At 45.3% G+C, this 14,236-nt stretch overlaps 1 long non-coding RNA gene and 1 gene segment (V, D, J or C); one reads left to right on the forward strand and one right to left on the reverse strand.

The window, feature by feature from the left end:
• Window positions 1-1,012: 1,012 nt before the first annotated feature.
• Window positions 1,013-14,236, reverse strand: part of LOC140498895 (uncharacterized) — a 38,581-nt gene continuing 25,357 nt past the window's right edge. The window contains exons 1-4 of one of the 2 annotated variants that reach the window (XR_011965215.1): window positions 13,016-13,634; window positions 6,211-6,311; window positions 3,311-3,401; window positions 1,013-1,894 (exon numbers count right to left, since the gene is read on the reverse strand). This is a non-coding gene — a long non-coding RNA (uncharacterized lncRNA). Of the gene's footprint in view, window positions 1,895-3,310; window positions 3,402-6,210; window positions 6,312-13,015; window positions 13,635-14,236 lie in introns of those variants that run through there. The other variant, XR_011965214.1, reaches the window with a different exon arrangement.
• LOC140498888 (immunoglobulin lambda variable 3-9-like) lies at window positions 9,132-11,470 on the forward strand. The segment is given in 2 exon segments: window positions 9,132-9,251; window positions 9,404-11,470. Coding segments are annotated over 2 exon segments (363 nt in total).

Below are 14,236 nucleotides of genomic sequence, written 5' to 3' on the forward strand. Positions count from 1 at the left end.
CCCCTTTCATTACTTCAGTTCTTCTGCCCCCACCAAAAGTCTATTCTGACCCCTTCCCAGCACTGAACGTTGTTCCTGTGTCAATATGGTGGAGTCAAGAAGGAATCCTGCTCCCAGACTCCCTTCCAATCACCAGAAAGCATCCTCAGAATTGATGTCAGAGCAGGGAAGTAGTTAACCAGCCTGGCAGGAATGGTCTTTCTCACTGGGCTGGAAGAGGAATGAGGACCAAGGGCAGAAGCACCAGCATCACAGCAGGGGGCCTGCAGCAAGGCTCCAAGCCTGGGACAAGGCATCAGTGAGGACAGACTGTCCTGCAAGCCAGCAGCCCCCAAGGCAAGGGAGCAGTCTGTGCAGGTCAGCAAGCACTAAACCCCCAATGACCACAGCCCCAGGACAAGTCATCAGGGAGTCTGTGATCTTACTGTTGACCAGTAGTGATACCCCACCCCTTGGCTGCCAAACAGACATCAATCCTGTGTCCTACCAGCAGAGAAGCTCTGTTTCCATAGTAACCCAGGAGTTAGACCCAACCCTGGTTCAGGCCAAAAGCTAAACCCCACACCCAAGGAGACCAGCAGGGAGACCCAATCACCCAGTACAAGTCAGATGGAAAACCTACCCTTCCTGAAGCCCAGTGAAAGCCAACAGTAAGAACCCCAGCACTAACAATTTGGGACAGTGCAAGACCAGAGTCAAACTCTCACATAAAAACACCAAGTCACAAAAAAAAGGCAGAAAAAATGAGAGAATGACAAACGGAGCTTGACTATGGAAAGCCACTGCGATGATAAGGAGGATCAAGGCAGAAACTTAGAAGAGGACAGTAGTGCCAAAATGACTACAAATGAAGCCTCAGAGAAACACAAAATTTGGTCTTAGAACTGAAAGAAATTACTGGAAAACCTTAAAAAGTATTTTTAAATATTAATTAACAAAGTAAAAAGAAACTAGGGAAAGGAATGAGAGGAATACAAAAGAAACATGAAAAAAAGAAGATTCAATTCCCTGGAAAAAAGATATACAAAAATTTCCCAAGGACAATAACTCCCTACAAAATAGCATGGACCAAATGGAAAAGGAAGGACAAAAGCTCACTGAAGAAAAGAATTCCTTAAAGTCTGAACTGAACAAGCAGAGAAGAATGACTCTGTGAGATATCAGGATAAGATAAAAAAACACTAAATTAAAAAAAAAGAAAAAAGGGAAAATATGAAGTTCCTCATTTGGGAAAAAAATAAACAGTCCTAGGAAATAGATACAAGAGAGAAAACATTAGAACTGCTGGAGTACATTGAAAGCCAAGATGGGAAAAAAAAAAGAGTGGATGACATCTTTCAAAAATTTTTTGTTTTCTTTTTTTCTCTTTATAAAAATTAACTTTATGTTTAAACATTCAACTTTATAAGATTTTAAGTTCTAAATTTCCCCCGCTCTGAGATGGCATACATTCTGATGTAGGTCTTACATGTGCAATCATGTTAAACATATTTCAACATTGAAGAATCTGAACAGAAGCAAGAAAAGACAGGAAAGATAAAACAAAAAACAAGGGGAGAAGTTGAAAGATTGCTCTTCCATCTGTACTCAGACTCCATAGCTCTGTGTCTCGATGGAGCTGGAATTTTCCATGGTAGGTCCTTTGGAACTGTCCTAGATCACTGCATTGCTGGGAGGAGCTAAGCCTGTCACAGTTCATCACGGCTCAGTGTTGGTGTTGCTGGGTGCAGCATCTACCTGGTTCTGCTCACTTCACTCAGCATCAGTTCATATAAGTTGTTCCGGGCTTTTCTGAAATCTGCCTCCTCCTCATTTCTTGTAGAACAGTAGTATTTCATCATGTTCAGTCATTCCTCAGCAGATGTGTTTACACTCAATTTCCAATTCTTTTTCACTACAAAAAGGAACAGCTATCAATAATTCTGTACATGAGGTGCTTTTTATTTTTTAAGATCTCTTTGGGATACAGACATAACCGTGGTGTTTCTGGATTGAAAGACTGGATAGCCCTTTGGACATCATTTCAAAGTACTCTCCAGACTGGTTGCATCAGTTCATAACTCCACTAAAGAGGCATTAGTGTTCAAATTTTCAACATCATTCCCGACATTTATGATTTTCCTTTTCTGTCATATTATCCAATCTGATAGGTGTGACATGGTACCTAAAGATGTTTTAATTTGCATTCCTTCAAACAATAGTTATTAATAGCAATTTTTCATATGACTATAGGGAGATTTAATTTTTTTATCTAAAAACTGCCTGTTCGTATCCTCTAATCCTTTATCAACTGGGAAATGACTTGAATTCTTATAAGTTTCACTCACTTCTCTATTTAGTTTAGGAATCAGACCTGTAACAGATATACTGGTTGTAAAAATTATTCACAGCTTTCTGTTTTCCTTCTAATATTGATGACCATGGTGCTGATCATGCAGAAACTATAATTTAATGTAATCAAAATTATCCATTTTGCATTCCATAATGTCTTCTGTCTGTTATTTGGTTGTGAATTCACGACTTCTCTGAAGATCTGACAATTGAACTATTCCTTGGTCTCCTAATTTGCTTATGGTATCCGCCCTTACGTCTGAATCATGTATCCATTTGAACCCTATGTTGGTGTAGGGTGTGAGATGTTCGTCTCTGCCTAGTTTCTACCAAGCTATTTTCCATTTTCCCAGTCATTTTTCTCAAATAGTATTTTCTTATCCAGAAACTGGAGTCTTCGGTTTATCAAACAGTAGTTATAGTCATTGACGACTGGGTCTTTTTTACTTAACCCCACTCATACATATTTGCCATCTATTTCTTCCTACAACTCACTTAACTTCTCCTCAAAAAATCTGGGATGGTGTACTTCTCTGTGCATGGATGTTTAGTGGTGATATTACTTCATTGTCTATGGAATGTTTTAGCAAGATATAATTTTGGTTCCTTACGTCTTTTAATTAGATGCATTTTTGCTTTTGTTTTTCTGTAAGTTGATTTTTTTCTCTGTTTTACAGGATTTACTCATAGATATCTGAACTCATTTGGTAGTTCTGGATGTTATATTTAATCCTCTTATTAATGCTTTACCTATCAAGATTTCTACTCATGTTCATCATGTTTGGATGTTCTCTTTATAGATTTCTATCTTTTTTCCCCTTATATTCCCCCTTGCTCACTTTCTGAATCCCTTCCATTGGAAGGTGGTTTTCCTAGGGGATTCATATCAAAGCATTTCAACCTTTTCCCATGTTGGGGAATTCACAGTTTGGTAACTCAGGTCTCTGCCCCAAGTGATTTTCAGACAGGCTCAACTGACCTGAACTGGAGGCTGAGCTATTTCCCTCAGGCATAGTGGAGTGTGACATGGCCTCAACACACTTCTTCAGCCTATAGCCATCTCCATGGCACTGAAAAGAAAGAGGAGAAACCAGAGCAAAGGGCTAGCATTTGTTACAAGCTCCTATATTGGGTCCTTGTGCCAGCTTCTGCAGCCTGGCTGCTGGTAGCATGGTAGGTGGAGAGGAAAGAAATGAGTTCAGAATAAATGTCAGTTCATTGTTTTTATTTTACTTTCCTTTTGGTTGTAGATTTCTAAACCATGGAGATAGCTAAAGTTGCTTTATTTTGTCAAATCATTTCTGTTTTGGAGAAACTTGAGAGGTCATAGGAGTTAGAGGAAATGTCTAGTCCTTCTACTTCATGGTTACATGACTGGGAAGTGGACTCTTCTCACCAGGCTGAAGGAGTTTGTGGCAAAATGAGCCCCAGGTTTTTGTGGGAGATGTTATACTGCTACAGGACTTGAGGTCTTCTCAGTCAGTGCCTTAGCCTTCAACTATTATTTTCCTACTACTACTTAAGAAAATGCCCCAGTAAGATCCCATGATCTGTGGGTCTAGGAGTGTAGTTCAAGAGAGAACTTGGAACCTTAGGGGATTGCCTCCTAAGATAAAAAGTTTCAATCAGTCAGTCAATAAACTGTCGTTAAAAGCCTACTGGTTGCTATTCCCTGGGAATATAAAGAAAGTCAAAAAACAGAATCTGCTCCGCAGGAGATCACAGTCTAATGAGGAGACAAAGTACCAACAACTATGTACAAATATATTATAGACAGGAAACAAGGGAAATAACCAAGAGATGGAAGGCATTAGAGTTAAGAAAGATCAAGAAATCCTTCCTGTCCTGGGCGGGATTTAAACTGGGACGTGAAGGGGGCCAAGGGAGATGGAGGAGGAGGAGGAGGGTTAGTGCAGAGCAGGGATGGTGAAGCTGTGGAGTCAAGTTCACATATGGCCCTCTAGGTTCTCAGGTATGGTCCCTTGACTTCATCCAAACTTCATGAATAGATCGCCTTAATAAAAGGATTAGTTCTGTAAAATTTACTTAAAAGTCTTCACCCAAGGACCTAGAGGGTCACATGTCACTGTGAGGCCACAGGTTCCCCATCCCTATTTCAGAGTATTTGTATGCACTGTGAATGTTCAAAAGGGATTCTCAAATTTTCTACAATTGTAAGGATTCACCAAGGGCTGGATGGTAGTACTTTTTCTTTTAATTTCAGGCTGTCATTAGGCAGTTTGAAATGTATTTCCCTCACACTGTGTTTCAGTTTTTCAGAGATCCGTATCTGGGGGAGGTTGGACCCTTTGCTTTTGCTTCCATGTAGACAGAGATGCCCTCCTAATTCCGTGCCATCTGGTGGGGCCAAGTCTCAGGCTCTGGATCAGCCAGGCAGTCCAGAATGCATGGGGGGCTGCCTCTTCCCCAGTGTAATTGGCAGCACACAGACCATCCCTTCTTTCTTGCAGAGAGGAACAATCCTTTCCAGTCCCTGAGAGGCTCCTTTACACTGTATGTTCTCAGTGTCCTTCATTATCATGAAGAACACGTCTGTCTTGGAGCACAGATCCTACTGAAATTAAATCTTTCAACAGGGAACTGGGGATCCTGGATTCTAAAGACATTTGAACTCTCCACTATTCTTACTCCACCTATTCACATGCTTTTGTCCTCCCTCCTCTGATCTTTTCTTCCTTCTTAATCCACATCTTGAACTGTCTAAAGGCAAACCACAAACCAGGCCAATGAGATCTCTTGAAAATTCATTCAACTCCACCTTTACCACTGGATCTCAATGCCTTTTTATTATTTTAACCCTGAAAACCTTTCTCAGCCTTTCACCAAACTCATTGATTCCCCAGGTCTGAGTCAAAAAAGGGCTAAAATTCTCCAGTCTTCTAGGGATGAGATCCCAGCTCATTTGACCTCCTCCAGGAACCTCTAGCTGTTTCAGGCTCGAAAAGCCCAAGCTGATGGATTCTTCTGGGCTATTATTGTTTTTTCCTAAGTAACATTACCTGGTGTTACACTCCCACAGGAAGACGAGTATTACAGGAACATACTTCTCTGAAGAAGTAGCATTTACTAGCCTTGGTCACTGGAGGTCACTGTTGGACAAGCTGGGGTCTTCCCCAACTGAGCAAGGAGCTAATGCCCCAGTGTCCCTTCAGTCTGTGCTCTAGTAGGAGCCAAAGACCAGCCCACAGGGACTGAGGAGACTGAGGAAAGGAAAGATTTGCATGCCCGTGGACCGTGAAGGATAAGAGAGCTTGTGGTTGCCCGTCAGCTCAGCTTGGATCAAAATGTCTGTCTCTTGATTGGCCAATGCAGGTTTTTGTTTTTTCTCAGGTTCTGGGGATTCAAAATGGTTTGGGAAGTGATCTACAGTATCTAATCCCATTTTTGGTTATCTTTTGGTTGAACACTAATGAACATAAAGGTCCTTTTCATCTTTCCAATGGATTAAGAGCTGCGAATAAAGATTCATGCAAGAGGAAGGACAGTCCCTGTTCTGAAGGACCTTCCCTTCCAAAATGGGAAGGCAACAATGAAGGACCTGTTCCCTGACCTTCCCTGGGGCTGCCATTCACCTTGTGGCCACCAGAGGGAGACTTTGGAATGAGTTTGGGGCTGAGTTGGGCTGGAAATGACCCCTGGGGCTCCTAGTCTCCTGCCCTGTGACTTGGGGGAAGCTGAGCTAATGCTGCCTTCCCAGGCCCACCCCCTGAGCTGGGGCATATGCAGAGCTGCCCTTCCCAATGTTCCACTTTTTGGGGGACACTTCAGAATTTCCTTAGGCCCCAGAGTATGAACAACTTCCTCAGGTACTAAAAAGGTGCCAATCAATCCAATGATGAGCCACTGTTCAGCACTTACCCTGTGCCAGACACAGTGCCAGGTGCAGGGGCCACAATCAAAAACAGCAGCAGTCTCTGTTCTCAAGCCTCTTCCCTTCTATGGGAGGATCCCAGATGCCCCTGAAAGGGAAGAACAATACAGAGAAATGCCAGGGAGGTTAGGAAGGAGGGGCCCTCTCAGCTGGGAGTTGGGGGGATGAGGAAAGGCCTCAGAAAGAAGAGGTGGCTGGAGTAAGAAGCCCTAGGAAAGGTCTCTCCACTTCTCCTCCCCACGTCTCCCTCAATTCCCAGATCTTTGTGATCTGCCTGTGTGTGGGAGTGGGCTCAGGCCCAGAGGGATGGCCAGTATGGAGTATTTACTGGGAACTTTGGGACTGGTAACACAATGACATGTGTTAGGTCATTTAGGTCTCACTACATGCCCTGGGAGATGGGGGCAATTATGCTCCTGTTTTACACACACATGAGAGCAGAGGCCCACAAAGGTTAGGTGACTTGCCCAGTGTCACACAGCTCATAAGCTTCAGACACAGGAACTGAAAATAAGTCTTCTTGACTTCAAATCATAATTTCCACCTATTGTGGTTCGGGATTCTGGGACATGCCAGGTTCTGCTTGATGAATTTGTCACAAGCCTTCTTAAAGCCAAAGGAAAACAAAATTTATTAAAGACTTGGCAAACTGGGTTGACTCTTAAGAAGAATAAGCTTTTGTAATGTTCATATTGATAAGTTGGTCAGATAGAATCTCAGCTAGATAGAGTCTGTGCTGGATTCAACCTAAGCCTCTTCTTGGAGGTTAGATGCAACCTAAATACAGAAAAGACTGGGGGAAGAATCCAGGTATCGCCAAGTAGTCTGGGGACCCAGGGATGGTCTTGATAGATCAAACCCAGGGAGAATCTTGATGGGACTGACTGGTAGTCTAGACAATCCACAATCCAGGCTGGGCACCTTGGACTTCAAGAGAATGCTAAGTAGTCGGGAATATTAAAAGGATGTTAGGATCAATGCTAAATTGGGAGTAAATTTAAAAAACTCCTAAATAGGGAGTATCTGGGCTGGGAGAAATGGAAGGGGAATCCAAGGAGCTCCCCCAAGACCAGACTTTCTAGGGCCCTTCAGACCAATGGGTCAAATGCCCTCCTGATCAAAGGGGAAAAGGTCTTGGCTTGGGCTTGTACCCCATCCTAACCACTACACCACCAAGTGGCAGGATGGGTAGAGAACTGTGGCCTGGCACAGGGGGGACAATGTCCAGGGGTCTAAGGCCCAGAAGGAGCTAAGGCTTGGAATTGTTGTTGTTTGTTTTTGGTTCTAGAACAGAAAGAATGACATCAGGAAGGTGATGCCTTGAATTGCAAGTGAATGGGCTTTAAGTGAGGCAGGGCTGTGTGAAGTTGCCAGCCTCACTCTCTCCTCCAGAGTCATCTGGGCCCAGTGGGGAGGAAATCATAAGACAAGGGAAAGGAGGAAAGACAGAGACCAAAAGAGAGAGAGGATCAGAGTTCAGGCTGGAGGGGAGGATGAGCTGACATCAAAGAAGAGGCAAGACTGGTTCTCTCTTTCTCTCTTTCTTTTTTTCCTTCTCAGACAAAGCCCAAAGTTGTTCAAGATCCACCCTTGCTTCCAAGATCAGTGATAACCTCCCTGAGGAATTCCTTCTCCATGCACACACATCTCAATCCTTCCCTGCTTCAGGATGGAAAGAGAAGGGAAATCCAGCCCAGAGAGGACTCTCAGGAGGGTTGAACCCCAGGATGAGCTGAGGCTCAGAGGATGTCCCCAGGCCCTCTGAGGTTCAACATGTGTCACAGGACTGGGGTCTGGGTGGCCTCCCCAATCCAAAGATGGGGCTTTGGCTGTCCAGAAAGATCTCCCATTCCCCTTCTGGCATGAAGCATCATTCTAAGAAACCAGGGGATGGGGCAGTTCAAGAAAATAACCTGAAACTGAGAAAGAGCTTGCCAGCCAATCTCCTGTTTTCTTAAATAGAAAATAAATTTTGAAATGTAAATGAAAAAGTTAAATTTTCTGAAACTTTGCCCCCAACTTTGGTTCTCCAAGGGCCTCAAGGTTTGGAAAATCTGCATGAAAACAGGGCCTTGAGGCTTGATGACTGGAGACCACAACTGGATGGGAGGTTAAAGACCCCCTTTTTCAGTGGACCTCGTTTTACCAATGGGAAAGTGAGGCTCAGAGTGAGGATGTGCCTGGCTTTCTTCTTCTTTAGCTTCTTGGGAGGCCAGAGCAGCAGGAGCCCTGAAGATGTGGGGGGAAAAGCTGCTCCAATAACGGTGAAGAGGTAGCTCTGAATTGGAGGTCAGGCAAGGCAAGAAGCATTTCTTACTTATTCCCTTCCTCTGTGCCACGCCCTGTGCTAAATGCTGAGTATTCCAAAGCAGATAAACAGACAGTCTCTGCCCTGATGGAGTTCAGATCCTAATGGGGACAACGTCCCCTGAAACGGACCCACAGTGCTGGAGGAGAGAAGTCCTCATTCCATGGTGTGTCTGAATCCTCCAGAGTCAGAGGCACAGTTGGAGGGAATGTAGCCTGGCTTTCTCCAAGCAGGGCATGGGGGAATTCACCAATAGGGAGAAGGTTGTGGCATGGGTGAGAGAAGATCCATGGGGAGAAGACCACAGGGTACAGGGAAGGCCCAGGAGCAGAAAGCAGTTCATTTAGAGTGACAAGATCTTGGAGCTCCAGACAATGGCCGGGGGAAAAATGAATTTGACTTCCAGAATCCTGGAATCTTAGAGGAGGAAATTATCTCAGGCCTCATGATGACCCCTCCCCTACCAGAGAAATGACCTGCCCCTTCTGCCCCAGGGCCCACAGGGTCAGTCATTCATCACCTGAGGCCACTCCTTCAGGTGTTCAGAGCAGTAGCAGATTTGCATGTGGGGGCCTCCTCCTTGTAGGGCCTGGGCTAGTCTTAAGGGAGCCCTGGGAGAGCCAAGCCCCAGCAGGGGAGCCTGAGGACACAGAGTTCTGGGAGGAAGCTCTACCATGGCTTGGATCTCTCTGCTCTTCTCACTCCTGACTGTCTATACAGGTGAAGTTGCCCAGTGTTTCCTCTCTGTGGTTCAGACTCCACAGTGTCTCAGGCCAGGCCTAGTCCTGCCCTGAGCTGCTTGAGGGGTCAGCATCTCCTTGGAGGGGAAGAGTTCCCTACATCTGACCAATCTCTTCTTTCCTTCCTTGCAGGTTCTGGGGCCTCCTATGTGGTGACTCAGCCACCTTCAGTGTCCAAGAGCCTGGGAGAGACGGCCTCCATCTCCTGTGTTGGGGATGAAATTGGTGATAAAGTTGTAAACTGGTTCCAGCAGAAACCTGGCCAGGCCCCTAAGCTGGTGATTTATGGTGACAGCAACAGGCCCTCGGGGATCCCTGAGAGATTCTCTGGCTCTAACTCAGGGAACACGGCCACCCTGAGCATTTCTGGGCTCCAGGCTGAGGATGAGGCTGATTATTACTGTCAGGTGTGGGATAGTAGTGCTGATGTACACAGTGACACAGACTGAGGGGGAAGTGAGACAAAAACCCTGCCAGGCCTGTTCTCCCTGAGCCCTCCCCTCTGGGCTCCAGAGAGGTGCCTGGTTAGCACAGGACAGCTTCTCTCTCAGATCCATACGTCCCCTGATCCCTCCCTGCTCTCTGCCTGGGGGGCCCTACCCCTCCCAGGCCTGTTCTCCCTGAGGCCTCCCCTCTGGGCTCCAGAGAGTTTCCTGGTTAGCACAGGACAGGAAGAGCTTTACTCTCAAATCCCTCCCCCTGATCCCTCCCTGCTCTTCTGCCTGGGGAGCCCCTACCCCTCCCTGGCCCTCCCTGGCTGAGGCTCCTTCTCCCTCCCCATGCCTTCATCTGCTCCCTCCCTCAATTTGCTCCCTTCTCAGTACTTTAGTTCTGCTTTGCCCCCAAAGTCAATTTTGACATGTCCCAACCCCTGAAGCCCTCCCAAAATTCCTGCAAAAAAAAAAAAAATAGAAAACTGACTCAGATTGATCTAAGAGCAGGGAAGCCTCTTAGCAGCCAGGCTGGAAAGGTTTGTAGCATTGTACTATGGGGAGAGAAGAGTCCAAGAGAAGAAGAAGCAGAAATAGCAGCCATGCTCACAGCAGGGGGCCTACAAAAAAAAGGCCCCAAGTCTGGGGCACTCCCCCAACAAGGCCCCACCGTCCTGAATTCCAGCAGCCCCCAGTAAAGAGAGCAGTTTGAGCAGCCCATAAAGCCACTCCCCAGTGATACTACCCATAGCACAAGCCACCAGGGAGGCCGTGACCCCCCTGATCAACAGTAATGTAGTCCCACCTCTGGACTGGCCAAAAACAGTCTATGTCTCTGTTGCAACCCTTGCAGGTCAACAGTTAAGCCCAGGCCCTGGTGAGACCCGCAGGGAGGTCCCACTCCAGGTACAATCTAGAAGGGAAGTCTACCCTCCAGAGAAAGCAGACAGCTTAGCCCAGATGCCCAGTGAATGCCTGCAGTAAGACCCAAAAACCCAACACTAAAAGGTTAGGACTGTGCAGGACCAGAGGCCAGCTCCCACTGAAAACACCAAGTCCCAAAAGACTCCAAAAATATGAGCAAAAAAAGAAAAGAAAAGAAAAAAAGCTGGACTTTAAAAAGTTATTATGGCAATAGGGAGGATCAATGCCTAAACTTAGATGAGGACAGTTGTATCAAAATAGTTACATGCGAATCCTCAAAGAAAAATCGAATTTGGTCTCAGGCCAACAAGGAGTTCCTGGAAGACTTTAGAATGGATTTTACAAATTAGAGATTGTTGGGGGTGTAAGCTCAGTTCCATGTGGACAGTGTCGGGCGGGTAAAGGTGAGAGCTTCTAAACCTTAGAGTTATCATGAGGCCCCCCAGGAAACAGAAGGGAATTGAGGAGTGAGATCTCGTGTATTTCCGCCTCTTCCCGTGAGAACGTGATGGGAGAGAGCATCCCCGCCCTCGAGACTGGCCCGGATCTGGGCACACCTATTGTTATCTAACAGGCACGGTATTCAGGTGCAAACTATGTGGCCGGAGAGCTTAAGTAGGGTCAGGAAAGCCCGAAGGCGCTCTTAGCGCTGAGGGGCCCTTACAGGACAGAAGGCCCCTCTTCCTTCTCTTCGCTCTTCCCTCCCCCCTCTCTCCCCACTTCCACTTCTGCTTCCATTCTCTTACTGTAAGATCTTTGCCTCCTTGGGAGATTTCTCTCTCTCTCCTAAGAAAGAGTTCCCCCTGCACATGTAACCAGGACCCTGAATAAAGCCTAACCCTTGTTCGATTCTGGAAAGTCTCTTCTCTCATACGTTTATCCGGTTTGGCCAGCCGAAGACCTGTGATAGGTAAGGTAAGACTCGGGTAGCCCTCAGGCCTCTAGGCCTGGCAAGAGATATAGAAGAAATGCTGAGAAAAGAAAGGAGAGTAGTAGAAGAAAAAAATGAGTAAAAGAGTCAATAGCACAGAAAAGCATATACAACAATTTGTGGAGGAAAATAACTCCCTAAAAAAATAGCACGGGGAAATGAAAAAGTAAGTACAAAAGCTTGCTTAGGAAAATAATTCCTTAAAAATGAGAATTTAGCAAGTGATACCTAATTATTCTGTGAGACACTCTGTGAATGAATCTTTGGTCTAAGCTGACCTTGATGGTCTCCAGTTTGAGCCTTACTAAAGAATTCTGGAATCACCATGGGTACAAGGAGAGATACTGAGGCTGGAGAAATGGGAGTGGTGTTAGGCAGGGATTGAAAGAGAGTTACATCTGAGCATTTCCAGTGCCTGGTCCATAACCCAGCACTGATTAACTGACAAATACCTAATGAACCAGCCACTCCTGAGTTCCATAAACTCTCTGGGGAAAGTTACACATTTAAACATTGAGTTTGCAGAATCCTCCCTTCACAGAACTGAAAGTTTTCGTTTTAAAGAAGTTGTAATGGATTAATGGGGAAAATACGTTAAATGTCCTAAAGAGAATCAAAAAGGTAGGTTAGGGAAATCCGTACTCATATTGTTAGGTATTAGAATCTTTTCCACAAGTAGTGAAACCTCTTTGGTAATCTCAAAACACTTCTTGGCTTCTTAGCTGAGGAACATCAAATAGTCTTCCCCTAAAACCATGATTTCGTGCATTAGATTTTAGTCAGATGAGGCTAATATTAATAGAAGATATGCTTCAGTTAATCTAAATGGTAGGAGGAATGGGTCTAAGTCCTGAATAACAGAATCCAATGAAGAAAAATAAGAATTTCCCATAAAAGTTTATAGAATCCTAAAACAGCCCCTTCCCTCATTAAGGTAAACTGTTCAAGATCATTCCCTGAATCTCTGGGAGAGGGTCTGGGGAATTCCCTCGTTGCAGGAAAGACATCAGGAAGGGTCAGCTGTTGAGTGGGTAATCTCACTGGGGCCAGGAATCATTTTCTGGCACAGCTGAAGCTGGTTTGGAATGTTCCAGACAACAGAGGTAAAGTAGTTTCTGTCATTGTTGGGGGATGGAATGAGAGCACTGAAGGCAGAGGTTGTGTATTGATGGGGTTTGGGTGGGGTGAGAGGACAGTGCCTAAGACAAAGAGGAGGCTGGTTTGCTTTGGCTTCTGTTTTCTCTCCCCAGAACAAAGAAGTTTGACCTGAAAATATTGAGACAGAAAATAGTCCTTGGAGAGTTAATAATCAAGAAAATGAAGCACAGAGTAAGGTACTCTTGAGAATTTCAAACTGCCTACTCAAAAGCTAAAACAAAAAATATACTAAGTGGAGACAAGATGGTGGAGTAGAAAGACACACATACGCAGGCTCTCCCCACACAGCCTGTAAAATACCTGTAGAGAGGGACTCTCTGAAAGGCCCACATGAAACGTCTGTTGCACTAGATGCAGGGCAGAGCCCAGGCCAGCCTTGGACATGCAGTGTGGCTCTCAGTGGAGGACACCTCGGGAGCAGAATCTCCAGTCACAGCAGCAGCGAATCCCCAGTTGCTGAAGCAGGGGATTGGCACATCCATCAACCCACAGGTGCAAAGTTTAGTGACAGGGTTTTTTCAGTTGGCCTGGAAGGGAGAAGGGCCTTCTCATAGCTCCAGCCTCAGACAGTGGCCTCAAAGGCCACATCAAGCAAGCAGCAGCAGTTCCCAATGCAGCCCCTACAGCAGCCCACATCCATTGTTGGATCATCAAACTCCTGGGGGCATTGAGCAGCCTATTCTTACCTCAACCTTGTGTAGAGGCCCTGAGGGAGCTGATCTTTATCTCACATTGAATGGCAGCCATGCCCATGCAGCTTATCTAAAAATCAGCCTCCAGTGCTGGCTTCGTGGAACTGGAGGCCAGGTGGCTGTGGAGAGGAAACTGCTAAGATTCTGGGCACAAAAATCTCTCCTGCTCCCAGATCAGTGTACACGCTTGATTGTGCCACCTTGGAGGAACTGGGGACTTTCAGATTCCCAGAGTATACCCTACCCTTGACAAAGGACTCAAAAGTCAAGTAACTGGTTGGGAAAACATCCAAAAAAGGGAAAAAAATAAGACTATAGAAGGTTACTTTCTTGGTGAGCAGATACCTTCTGGTCCTGTGTGATCCTAACTGTAGTTCCTTGATATTTGAGTTGTTTCTTTCTGGCTTTCTACAGTATTTTCTCCTTCACTTAATAGTTCTGGAATTTGACAATGACATTTCTTGATGTTTTTAGTTAGGGGTCCCTTTCAGGAAGTGAACAGTGGATTCTTTCAATGACTCCTTTGACCTCTGGGTCTAGGACTTCTGGGAAACTTCCCTTGATGATTTTATGGATGATATAGTCCAGGCTTGTTTTCTCATCATGGCTTTCTGATAGGCCAATAATCCTTAGCTTTTCTCTCCTGGATCTATTTTCCAGGTCAGTCTTTTCTCCAATTAAATATTTTACATTGCCTTCTATCTTCTTGTTCTTTAGATTCTGTTTGACCAGTTCTTGATGTCTCATAGATTCATTACCTTCTACTTACCCCATTCTATTTTTTATCAAATTGTTTTCTTCAGTTAACTTTTGCATCTCCTTTTCCATC

Source organism: Notamacropus eugenii, chromosome 4, assembly GCF_028372415.1.
Source record: "Notamacropus eugenii isolate mMacEug1 chromosome 4, mMacEug1.pri_v2, whole genome shotgun sequence".
NCBI lineage: Eukaryota > Metazoa > Chordata > Mammalia > Diprotodontia > Macropodidae > Notamacropus > Notamacropus eugenii.